Source organism: Diceros bicornis, chromosome 12 (assembly GCF_020826845.1).
Source record: "Diceros bicornis minor isolate mBicDic1 chromosome 12, mDicBic1.mat.cur, whole genome shotgun sequence".
In the NCBI taxonomy this organism is placed as follows: domain Eukaryota; kingdom Metazoa; phylum Chordata; class Mammalia; order Perissodactyla; family Rhinocerotidae; genus Diceros; species Diceros bicornis.
Genome location: NC_080751.1, coordinates 50,876,540 through 50,889,051, shown reverse-complemented (window position 1 = coordinate 50,889,051; position 12,512 = coordinate 50,876,540). Strand labels below are relative to the sequence as shown.

The 12,512-nt window shown below is 43.0% G+C and overlaps 1 protein-coding gene across 9 annotated transcripts in view; it reads left to right on the top strand.

The window, feature by feature from the left end:
- The first annotated feature begins 9,036 nt into the window (after nt 1-9,036).
- BIRC6 (baculoviral IAP repeat containing 6) overlaps nt 9,037-12,512 on the top strand; it is a 239,599-nt gene continuing 236,123 nt past the window's right edge. For 6 of the 9 annotated variants that reach the window (XM_058551474.1, XM_058551472.1, XM_058551471.1 and 3 more), the window contains exon 1: nt 9,038-9,396. In XM_058551474.1, coding sequence (XP_058407457.1) covers nt 9,078-9,396 — 319 coding nt within the window. In that variant the 5' untranslated portion in view covers nt 9,038-9,077. Of the gene's footprint in view, nt 9,397-12,512 lie in introns of all 9 variants that reach the window. The other 3 variants (XR_009221707.1, XM_058551470.1, XM_058551475.1) reach the window with 2 other exon arrangements.

Here is a 12,512-nt window from a genome sequence, read left to right as displayed (position 1 = left end):
ACCTCAGTAATCAAGATAAATCATTTGTTAATGAAATATTTTTAAAAATCAAAATAAATGCAAAAAAAAATGATGAAAAACATGAAAATTTTAAGTAAAGACAGGATTTGCACTTGCACGATCCTGTTGTACTTTTCTCAAGCTAATGCCAGGCCTGGATCTAACAGAACTTTATTTACAAAAACAGGGAGCTGGACCGTAAGCCGTAGTTTGTAGATTTTTTAAAATATTGCTTTAAAATATGATTTATCTGGATCAATGTGTGTTTTGGCGGCTCTTAAATTTTGCATCTGAGGTGAGTGCCTTACTTGCTGCTGCCTAGTCGGGTCCTGCTTGTTGCCTTTCAGTTTACTCTTCACATGGCAGCCATGGTGGTCTCTTCACAGGCAAATCAGGTCTTGGCACTCTATTGTTAAATGGCTTGCCTTTACATTTAATATGAAGTCCAAAATTCTTAGTGTGGCTACACCTGCCAGTTCCTACACAAGCTGGTCCCTGCATTCCTCTTGAACCTCATCTTGTGCCATTCTTCCCACTGCCTACTCAACTCCAGCTACACTGGCTGGAACAAGCCAAATGCCCCAGGCCCTTCATACAGAATATTCTCTGCCCAGAATATTCTCTTTTCCAAAATACTCCTAAATGCTTTTCTCTTCACTCAGTATTTCCTTTTCAGTTTTTTGTTTTGTTTTGCTTTGTTTCTTTCCGCAAAGCCCCAGTGCATAGTTGAGTATCCTAATTGTAGGTCTTGCTAGCTCTTCTATGTGGGACCCCACCTCAGCATGGCTTGATGAGTGGTGCGTAGGTCTGCACCCGGGATCCGAACCGGCAAACCCCAGGTGCTGAAGTGGAGTGCGTGAACTTAACCGCTATACCACTGGGCTGGCCCCTACTTTTCAGGTTTTAGATGTCAGCTTGTCTTCCACTTATGTTGAAAAGCCTGCCTTGACTGTCCAGTCTCAAACGGGTTCCCCGTCACTTTTTCATAGCACTTATCACATTGCAGTCACATATTTATTTTGATGACAATTTGGTTAATGTCTGCCTGCTCACTTGACTGTAAACCCCAAGGAGCAGAGACTATGTCTGTTTTTTGTTCTGTTGTTTCTGTCATCTTGTCATCTTTACTCTGTCACTGGTGCCAAGTATGTAGTAGGTGCTTAATAAATACCTAACACAGTGACTGGGACATAATAAATTCTGAATAAATGTTTGCAAAATTATTATTAGAAAGGTAAATCAGATAGAGTATGAAAGGGAGGAGGAAAGCAAATGAACTTTCCAGGCACTATAATGAATGTCCAATTAGTTCCCACTGTTTTTTTGTTTGTTTTTTTAGTCTGTGACTTTTTCTTTCATCTCAGGCTGCAATCTTGTGCTCATCCTTATCATATCTGTAGCTTCTGAAGGTGTCTATCCTTAATCCAGTGCAGCCCAGTGAATTTTTATGATTGCCTGAAAGTGTCAAAGGTAAGTGGATCAGCTATCCAAGGCTTTCAATTAAATGCCACATTGAGCTTTTCTCCGTAAATAATGACTGCTCACACAAAAAAGGCACTAGGCTCTTCCCTATGATTGTCCTATATCAAATTCAGAAAATGGAAGATGTTCAACATACCTCACTTTCCATGAGTATGGTTTGGCCAAGAAGGAAGAACTGAGCCCGTGAAAGAAGAGGGGGTTCCCCTTACTTCTGCTTCCCATCTTCTACCCCTTTACCTCTCAGAATATAGTCTAGGCGTCATCAGCATCGGCCTCAGAGCTGGGAACTTGTTAAACGCAGAATCTGAGACCCCCCCACCCCCAGAATCTATAATTTAACAAGATCCCTAGGGCTTGAAAATAAAGAACATGTGTTCCTAGTAAGGGTTTAGTATAAACAGCGACCCAGTCCAGAATGGGAAGAGACTCTGTAGTCCAAGGGTGTCCTAACCTGGCTGGTATCAAAACCCTATGAAGTGGTTATAGAAAAATATAAATTCCATGAGATTCTAATTTTATAGGTCTAGGGTAGGGCTCCAGAATGATTCTGATGCTGCCAACACACAAAATGACATTTGGAAACTGCTGATTTTGTCCAGTTTTATAATTTAACGCAGGAGGCAACTGAGTTAGGAAGCTTTAGCAGCTGGCTCATAGTCACTAGATAGTGACAAAGCTGCACTGGATAAGAATTCTTTTGGAGAGAGGTGGAAGGAGATTCCAAGTGTTTAATCTTATTTTTGCATTCTGGTATGTATTTTTTAAACTTTTTATTATGACAAGTTTCAAACAGAAAAATTGAGAGACTTTTCATAGTAAATATCTGTATACTGACCACTTACGTTCACCATTAACATTTTCTATACTTGCTTTATCGTGTATTTATCCGTTTTGATCCATTCCTCTATCCATCCATCCATCACTCTATCTTTTTTTTTTTTGATGCATGTCAAAGTAAGTTGTGGGCCGGCCCTGTGGCTTAGCGGTTAAGTGCGCGAGCTCCGCTGCTGGCGGCCCAGGGTTCGGATCCCGGGCGCGCACCAACGCACCGCTTCTCCCGCCATGCTGAGGCCACGTCCCATATACAGCAACTAGAAGGATGTGCAGCTATGACATACAACTATCTACTGGGGCTTTGGGGGAAAAATAAATAAATAAATAAAATAAAAATTAAAAAAAAAAATAAAAGTAAGTTGTATACATCAATACATTCTCCTAACACTGTATTATGCGTATGAGATAATTTGTTTGACTTCTCATCTTTACACTGTATCATACACTTTCCATAGGAAGGGCAAGAAAACCATGAAGATAGCAGAAGTGAGAAAAACAGTCAAAACTTGTAAAAGAAGGAAAGCAAGAAACATTGGCACATTTAAAGATGATTAACTCCAATTTTTGAAGTACAAAAAACCTCACACAAACCTAGTAAGTTTATGCAAATTACTACAGAGAGTAATTTTTAAAAAACAGTACCTCCTAGATATGTATTAACTTCATGGAGTCTGATCTTTGGCAGTAGATGAAATATTTGGAGCTAACATGCTATTGTTCCCCCTGACAGCATTTCCAGCCTATAAATCATCATATTCACATCCTGAATATACATATCCTGTAACAGCCCTAGTTCTGGCCTCTTTCCAGGACATAGGATACCACTGATGTAAAACGAAACTGTATCTGGAAAAATATGAGGGACTCTAATTCCTTCTCAGTTATGACAAACAAATGTGGACTGTGCTCCTGTTTTCTCCTGACAGTGAATTTTTAAAATCTTTTAAAAAATTTTTGATAAAACACACTTAACATAAAATTTACCATTTTAACCATTTTTTAAATTAATAGACTTTAATTTTTAGAACAGTTTTAGATTTACAGAGGAACTGAGCAGATGGTACAGAGAATTCCCAAATACGTACCCACTCCCCTGTACTCAGTTCCCCTATTATTAACATCTTGCATTAGTATGACATACTTGTTACAGTAAATGAACCAAAACTGATACATCATTATTAACCAAAGTCCATAGTTTACATTAAGGTTCCCTCTTTGTGTTGTACATTCCACCATTATAGTATCACACAGAATAGTTTCATCTCCCTAAAAATTCTGTCCTCCACCTGTTCATCCCTCCCTTCCTACAAACTGCTGATGACCACGGATCTTTTCACTGTCTCCATAGTTTTGCCTTTGCTGTTGGAACCATACAGTATGTAGCCTTTTCAGTTTTATTCTTTCACTTAACAATAGGCATTGAAGTTTCCACCATGTCTTTCATTGCTTGATAGTATATTTCTTTTTATCACTGAACAATAATCCATTGTATAGATGTACCACAGTTTGCTTATCCAGTAACCTAATGAAGGGCATCTTGGTTGCTTCCAGGTTTTGTTGATTATGAATAAAGCTACCATAAATATTAGTGTATGGGTTTTGTGTGGACATAAGTTTTCAACTCAGTTGGGTAAACACCTAGGAGTGTGATTGCTGGGTCATATGGTATAACTATGTTTAGCTTTGTAAGAAGCTGCCAAACTGTCTTGCAAAGCGGTTTTACCATTTTGTATTCTTACCAGCAATGAATGACAGTTCCTGTTGCTCCACATCTTTACCAGCGCTTGGTATTGTCAGTTTTATGGATTTTAGCCATTCTAATATGCATGTAGTGGTACCATCTTGACCATTTATAAGTGCACAGTTCAGTGGCGTTAAATACATTCACACTGTTATGCGACCATCACCACTATCCATTCACAGAACTCTTTTCGTCTAGCAAAACTTGAACAGTGTGCCCATTAAACAGCTTCCCATTCCCTCTTTCCTCCAGCCTCTGCGAACACCGTTCTTTCTGTCTCTATAAATTTAACTACTCTAAGTACTTCATGTAAGTATAATCATATAGTATTTGTCTTTTTATGAGGGGCTTATTTCACTCAAGGTTTATCCATGTTGTGGCATAAGTCAGAATTTCCTTCCTTTTTAAGACTGAATAATATTCATATATATATATAGTGGTATATATTTTTGACATTTTTCTTATTCACTCACCTTTCATTGATGGACTCTTGGATTCCTACCACACTTTAGCTATTGTGAATAATACTGCTATGAACATGGGTGTACAAATATCTTCGAGACTCTGCTTTTAATTCTTTTGAGTATATACCCAGAAATGGAATTGTTGGATCATATGGTAAGTCTATTTTAAATTTTTTGAGGAACAGCCATACTGTTTTGCACAGCAGTTGTACTATTTTACATTCCTATCAACAGTGCACAGGGTTCCAATTTCTCCACATCCTTGTCAACACTTATTTTTTTTTTTTTTTGATAGTAGCCATCTTAATGAATGTGAAGTGGTATCTCATTGTGGTTTTGTCCTGAGAGTGAATTTTAATGATAAACATACTGGCTGTCAATATCACGCCAGATAGAAGAAATTCCTAGGAGATCAGTCTTTCCATTACAAATCATTAGATCTTTATCATAGACTACTTTGGGACAAAGCACATCTCTCTGTAAACTTCAGTAGGGAAGTTAATTAATTTGGGCATTAGGGTGATGATTTCTAATTTTTTTTTTTTTTTAGTTTAGAGATTCCTTTATTGTCATCAAAGATTTTTTTCTCCCTCAATTTAGATTCCCTTATTACATCAAGTGTTTATTTTATGCAATGTTTGTATATGGCTCAATTGTGTTTGTGTGTGTGTATTCTGGGTTTCACAGGAGTGTGTTATAAATGTGCCCAAATCCTAGCTCCTATGGCATGACCTTAGCCACCCATTCAGAGTCCTCCTCGGACTTACCAGGGAATCTTCAGGGATAGTGTTTGCTCTGTAAGCTCCAGAATCAGTTTTGCCTCTCTCTCTGCTCCTACGTAGCTCCAGACACAGGCCTCCACTCAGCCAGAGCCCGTGCTTACTCCTCTGCCAATCATCATCTGTAGTTCTGAGGCAGCTTGTCTCTTTTAGGCCTCAGCCTCTGCTCCTCCTACTAAAGACTGGTCCCCCACTACCAGCGGCTGCACAAGCGAAAGGGAGGGGCAGGAGTGAAAAACTCGCCTCTTTCTTTCTCTATGTTTTTTATTAATTTTTCTTGCCTTGTTGCAGTGGCTTCCATTAAGTTCCAGAACTTCCAGTACTTGTTGAAAAAGAGTGGTAAAGAGTGGACATTTTTTTTTTTAAAAGATTTTATTTATTTATTTATTTTCCCCCCAAAGCCCCAGTAGATAGTTGTATGTCATAGCTACACATCCTTCTAGTTGCTGTATGTGGGACGCGGCCTCAGCATGGCCAGAGAAGCGGTGCGTCGGTGCACGCCCGGGATCTGAACCCAGGCCGCCAGCAGCGGAGCGTGTGCACTCAACCGCTAAGCCACTGGGCCGGCCCAGAGTGGACATTCTTGACTTGTCCCTGTTTAGAGGGAAAGCATTCAGTCTTTTACCATTACATATGCTGTTAGCTGTCAGTTTTTTTGTACATGCTTTTTATCAAGTTTAGGAAATTTCCCTCTATTTTTAGTTTGCTGAGAGGTTTTTTTTTCCCTTGAATGGGTGTTGGATTTTGTCAAATGTTTTTTCTGTGTCAATCAGGTCTGCTTTCTGAGTCCACATTTTTGATTTCCTCTTTCCAGAATGATTGTTAGTGGGAATTTCTACTTCCTTTAGGCAATCACCACCTATGCCCAGAATGGTTTGGCTGGAGGCTCTCAAAAGGTCATCACTTCAAAATAGATTAACCATGAAAATCAGTACAGTTTCAATGTCAGACGTATTTGCTCTCAACTCCACATGCAGAAAGACAACAACACAGTTGATGTTGAACTTCACCCAGTCTTGCCCAGTTTCATTTTTATGATCACTTCAAGGAAGCTTAACCTGGGTCCTGAAACACTTAACTGCAATCTTTGAGGTCTCAGCAAGTGCTCAAACAAAAACACATAGCCACGAAAACAAGCAACAAGTTACACTGAAGAGTGTTCATTGAAACACTGTTTCGCAGAATTCTGCGCTCATGAGTTTGCGAAATGCTGGTTAAAGGATCCTTTATTATAGGAGGTCTCACAGCTTTTGATATGCTGTGTATTATAAATCGCCCAAGAGAGGAAATATAGGGGAAGCTATTTCCCAAATTTCTTTTTTTTTTTAATTTTATTTATTTATTTATTTTCCCCCCAAAGCCCCAGTAGATAGTTGTATGTCATAGCTGCACATCCTTCCAGTTGCTGTTATGTGGGACGCGGCCTCAGCATGGCCGGAGAAGCGGTGCGTGGGCGCGCGCCCGGGATGGGAACCCCGGGGCCGCCAGCAGCGGAACACGCACACTTAACCGCTAAGCCACCGGGCCGGCCCCCAAATTTCTTTGATTATGGAAGTGTTTTATTTCAGACCATCTTCTGGGTAATTAGCTTTGGAGAATGCTGGTTTACAGGTGAAAGCAGTCTAAATTCAGAGAGAAATCTTTTTTTCCCAATCAAAAAAATTTAACAGGCTAACAGACAAAACTATGCCTCAATACTTTTCAGTATAGTGCAACAATAAAGTACACTGAGTTTAAATTTAGTATTCGGGTAACTGGTTTGTTTTCCCTCTCAGTAACACGGGGGCTTGATCTGCATTCAAGGCCTATTCAGGGGAACCTTTCAGATTAACGGAAAAGTTTGGCTCAAATGGGTCTTGAGAGAAAAAACTTTGAAATGGCAGATTTTAGTTTCTGCTTGTGTCCTGAGATTTAAAAAGCTGTTTCAGGAGGACACCCCCAGTGACACTTAGATTTGATTATTTGCATTCCTTTATTTACCTCAAGGCACTGAAGTTTTGAGCAGGAGGGTTGTTAGGAGTATGGGTCCTGGAGTCAAACCGCCTGAGTTCAAACTCTAGCTTGCTATTACCACCTCCTCAGGGTACAAGCTGTGAGGCTCTGGACAAGCCATTTAACCTCTCTGTTTCCATTTTTAAAAGTAGTTTCACGAGCACTTGTAACAAACCTAAGGAGGACAAATAACTTTATCATCTCCACTTGACACTTTGTGAAGCATTCTCAGAATGTTTAAGGGACTTGCCCTGGTTCATAGATAGAGCTGATAAATGAAGCCACAGTGACTCAAAATCATTCATTTAGACTTTAATACCTGGGTATTTTTCCACTTTATTATATGTTGCCTCAACATCAGATAAAAATGGCATATTTGCCATTCCAAAATGGAATGAATATATAGATTATATAAATACAACTTTGCATATGAATAAACAGGTTTAAGATGTGTGGTTGGGATAATCCAGGAAGATTTCCTGAAGGAAGTCAGCAAGAATATGGGAAGGCAATTAACGTTCATAACTTGTCTTGAGCACCTACTGTATGTCAGATGTGATTCTACACATTTTACAAATGATTCTTAATGCTCACAACAGCACTTTTATTAGGTTTTAAGGAAGAGGAAATTAGACTTCCCAAGATGATATGATGATCCCAAATACACAGAACATACAATTCTGTATATCGATTGTGCTGCACGAATCTACGTTATAAAATGACATAGAACTGTACACATATCATGTTAATACCAAATCCCTGCTTTTGATATTGTACTAGAATTATGTAACATGTAACCACTGGGGGGAACTGGGTAAGCCACACCTCTCTGTTCTATCTTCTAGAAGTATTAGTCAGGTATTTTATAGAATGTCCTTCAATGTTTGTCCAATGTTTTTCTCATAGATAACGCGTTATGGGTTTTGGGGAGGCAGACCGCAGACGTCTGTACTATATTTGCAACTAACTGTGACTCTAATAATTATTCCGAAATAAAAAGTAAAAAAAAGAAATGCATTGTCATTCTCCAAAGGGGGATTATTAGTAAATTTATAACATCTGTCTCGCCCCACAACACCCAAAGACACCTATTAATTCACGTAACTCGACTTGTTTGGAATGTGGATAGAGAAACTAAGCGTAATTATATGTTTCCAGCACCTCTTATCTGGCACTTTTGTTCAACAAAGATTTGGGGATGGGCGGGGCGTTGCAACAGGCACGGGCTTGGGGAGGTCGTTCGGTTTCTCCAAACCCATACCAGAGGGTTTTCAGCCGGCTTAGTGTCAGCCTAGAGCCGCGGCCCAGACCCTGAGGTCTCCTTCCGACACCGCCAAATAGCTGCACCACGCGTGCTGGGAACCGTCCGAGAGCAGCTGGAACGGCAGCAAAGGGCCCCAGGGCATCTCAGACAGGTCACACGGGCGGGGCCCGCGCCTAGCGGAAATACACGGAGCCCAACTCCCCCCACCCCAACAGGAGCAAGGGAGCGGGGCGGAGCCCAGGCAGCGGCCACTCCCGCGGCTGGGAAAAAGAAACTGGGAGGTTGCGAACGCGGAGCTGGCCGGACCCGGGGCGCGTGGCACGCGCGAGCCCTCCCGCGCATGCTCCACCCACCCGCCTGCCGCCCCCGCCCCCGCCTCCGTCTCTTTCGCTTCCTCGCCCCCTCCCCCGCCAGCCTCCCTCCGAGCTTCGCCCCTCCGGGCGCGCGGCCGACGTCCCGCGTGCGCGCCGGCGCCTGACTTCACTTCCGGCTAACGCGCTCCGCTTGCCCCCTGGCCCCGGATGGTGACTGGCGGTGGTGCTGCACCTCCCGGGACTGTCACTGAGCCGCTTCCCAGTGTGATTGTGCTGAGCGCAGGCCGGAAGATGGCGGCTGCGGCGGCCTCGGGCCCGGGCTGCTCGTCGGCGGCGGGGGCGGGAGCGGCCGGGGTCTCGGAGTGGCTGGTGCTACGGGACGGCTGCATGCGCTGCGACGCCGACGGGCTGCACAGCCTCTCCTACCACCCGGCGCTCAACGCCATCCTGGCCGTCACCAGTCGCGGGACCATCAAAGTCATCGACGGCACCTCGGGGGCCACCCTGCAGGCCTCGGCGCTCGGCGGTGAGTGTGCGGCGCGCCGGGCGGGGGCCAGGCCGGCCGCGGGAGGAGCCAGGCCCGCGGATGCCGGGGAAGGAAGCCGCCCAGCTCCGGGGCTCGGCCTCCGGAGGAGGGGAAGCGGCGTGACGGGAGAGGGGTGGCAGAGAGCAGGGCTGGGGGCTCAAGCTTGGCTGTGAAGGGAGGCCCGGAAGCTGATGGAGAAGGACCTTACGACTTGGCTATTTCAGCGGCTGCAGCTGGCAAGGAAAGACAGGCGAGTCGGGGAGGGGTGGGAGTTGCCTTTCGGGCCTTGAGCGTCCGGTTGTAGGTTGGTCCTCTGGGAGAGGTGAGGAGGCCTCGGAGCTCGGCCCCGGAGAAGGCCGGGCCCGGGGGTAGGTCCTGGAGAAGGTGTCGGTATTGCTTTCGGCCAGAAAAGAAAGCGAAAGGGTCGGAGGGTTGGGCCCGATGTGAGAGGCTGGTGGCCGATGGCGAGCGTCAGAGCCAGCATCCAAGCCCTTCCCTCCGGGGGAGAGAAGTGGATACTGGCTGTTCCTGGGACGCGCAGGTGCTGGGATGTCCGGCGTGCCTCGCGCCCGGGATGGGGGTGGGGTGGGCCCGGAGTGGGGGTGGGGAGGAAAGTAGGCGGGCCAGCTGCCTGAACTGTTCCGTCGACGACTTTAGGACTCTGGCGGACGCCATGGAAGACTACACCTTGTCCCTTAGCTCTAAGATTCCAACTTCTACTCCCCAGTGACGAGAAACTCAGGACCTGTGGTCTATGAATTATAGACTCCTTTGGGTTAGTAATGCGGTGACACTTAAGGTTCTCTCTACTTGTTTTACCCCAGCAAGCCGAAAGTTGGGGTTGGGAGGTATGTCTGCGTCTCCCCAATGGAGGAGAGCAGTTCTGGGTGGTATAAACATTGGTCCAGGGATGGGACTTCTAGTATGCATGAGGTAAACGCTCAGTGGACTGGAGTGGAGTGTTTTGGAATTGCCCTGGCCAAGTTACGTTTGGCTGAGATGACATTTCATTTACGGTTAAATAAGTGGCTTAATTTAGATGTTATAAATTGAGATTGAAAAGTTACTATATGAGTGACTTAGATTTATGTACAGGGATATAATATATACACTTTTCTCCATTTAGCCGAGTGGAAGTAGTTATGTGATCTACCAATTCATTTGTATTTTCACATAGACAAATAAGGAAAGGTCGTTATTCTGGTTACTGTGTGAGTAATAAGGCGCTTATGAGTAGATGGCAATTTAGGGATATAGAGATTTAATTTTTATTGATGAGAGAGCTGTGAAAGAAATGGATTGTGTATAGTTATAGAATATAAATCTGTAGCATATCTAAGATATGTCTAAGAGAAAATTTTGGGTTGTAGGCTTGTAATTTTTCTTTTTTTTTTGGCTTAGGTAAAGGACAGGAGGGGTGTCCCGGGTGTAGCAAGGAGCAGGTAATTGGACGTGGACCTAACAGCTTGTCACTGTGTGTGAGAGGGAGAGACTCATTAGTAATTGGATATCTTTCTTCTTAAACTCATCTGAAAGGATTTGCGGAAAGATATAAAGAATAATGATGATGAACAACCATGTATCCCTGTCTCAGTTGAAGAAATAAAACATTAAAAATAGAGTTGAAGGGGCCGGCCCGGTGGCACAAGCGGTTAAGTGCGCGAGCTCCGCTGCGGTGGCCCGGGGTTCGCCGGTTCGGATGCCAGGCACGCACCAACACACCGCTTGTTAAGCCATGCTGTGGCGGCGTCCCATATAAAGTGGAGGAAGATGAGGCACGATGTTAGCCCAGGGCCAGTCTTCCTCAGCAAAAAAAGAGGAGGGTTGGCAGATGTTAGCACAAGGCTGATTCCCCCCCCCCCCAAATAGAGTTGAAGCCTCCTGTGTCCCTCCTGGATTTCATTCCTCCAACTCTTCCTCCCTCATGAACATTATCCTTAATTTGGTTTTATCATTTTCTTACATGTCTTCATGTTTTTTAGTATATGCTTGAGTCTTTAAAAAATGTCCAATATTGTCTTTCATGATTTTAAACTTTGAATAAGTGGTATCATAGTATATGTCTTTGGATTTCTGGAAAAAGCCACATTAGAAGTTTTAAAATGTTTTTGATAGAGAGAGGAATCTCACGAGGTGTTTTTATCTCTGGAGGCCATGTTTGAGAAAAATACTGTGTGCTAAGGTTTGTTATAAATGGTTGGGGAAATTGGACATATGTGTATGTGCCTGTTCATAAAAGGGAAGAAAATAGTCACTCTAATGGTAGATTACTAAAGGGGAGGGTTTTAGGTGTATAAGTGTAAAGGTAGTTGCATAAAACGTAGCACTGATTTGGGATAACTTAGTTGCGGTATGTTGGGGTATTTGTTAATTGGAAAAGTTTGAGATTGAATACAATTGCAGGTGCCCATGCATTGAAGATTGAATATGTGATTAAAAATGTGTAGAAAAGCTTATGGCAAACAACATAGAAGGATTACAGAAAAATTTGAAAGTAACAGTGGGCAAATTCTGAAATGTTTTCTTATATGAGAAGTGCATGGTATTAATAATAATTACCAGAGATTGTATAGGTTCCTGTGTATGTCATCTATTCAGATGATTGGGGAGAGAATGCTGCATTTTATGTTTTGCCTGGAATATACAGATATTTAGTAGGTGTGCTTTTAAAGATTAGTAGAGGGTAACAATCCTATAAATAGAATGAGGAGAAGGTGCCAGTGGTGACCATAGTCCTAATATGACCCCTCTTTCCAGTTCATGGGCAGTGAGCCACCTTCTTTCTTACCCTAGAGGAAAGACATCTTTGTTTGAGGGGGTAGAGAATGGTGTAACCATATAGAGCTTTATTGAGTGATAGAGTAGTGTTTCTTGTGCATGAGTTCAGTTTACAGCATTATGGATAGCTTATTAGTGTAGATTGGAAATCAAAGAATGGGAGCAAGACTGGTATGTATATGTATTCAGTTGGGTGGCAAAGATGGCGAATTTTTAACTATGTGTACCAGTATATATCTTCAAATTATCTGTATCTGACATAAAATGTTTATAAATACTCTTTCATTGGATTAAGAGCTATCAGTATATACATAGGTTAGGCAAGTATTGGCTCCGTG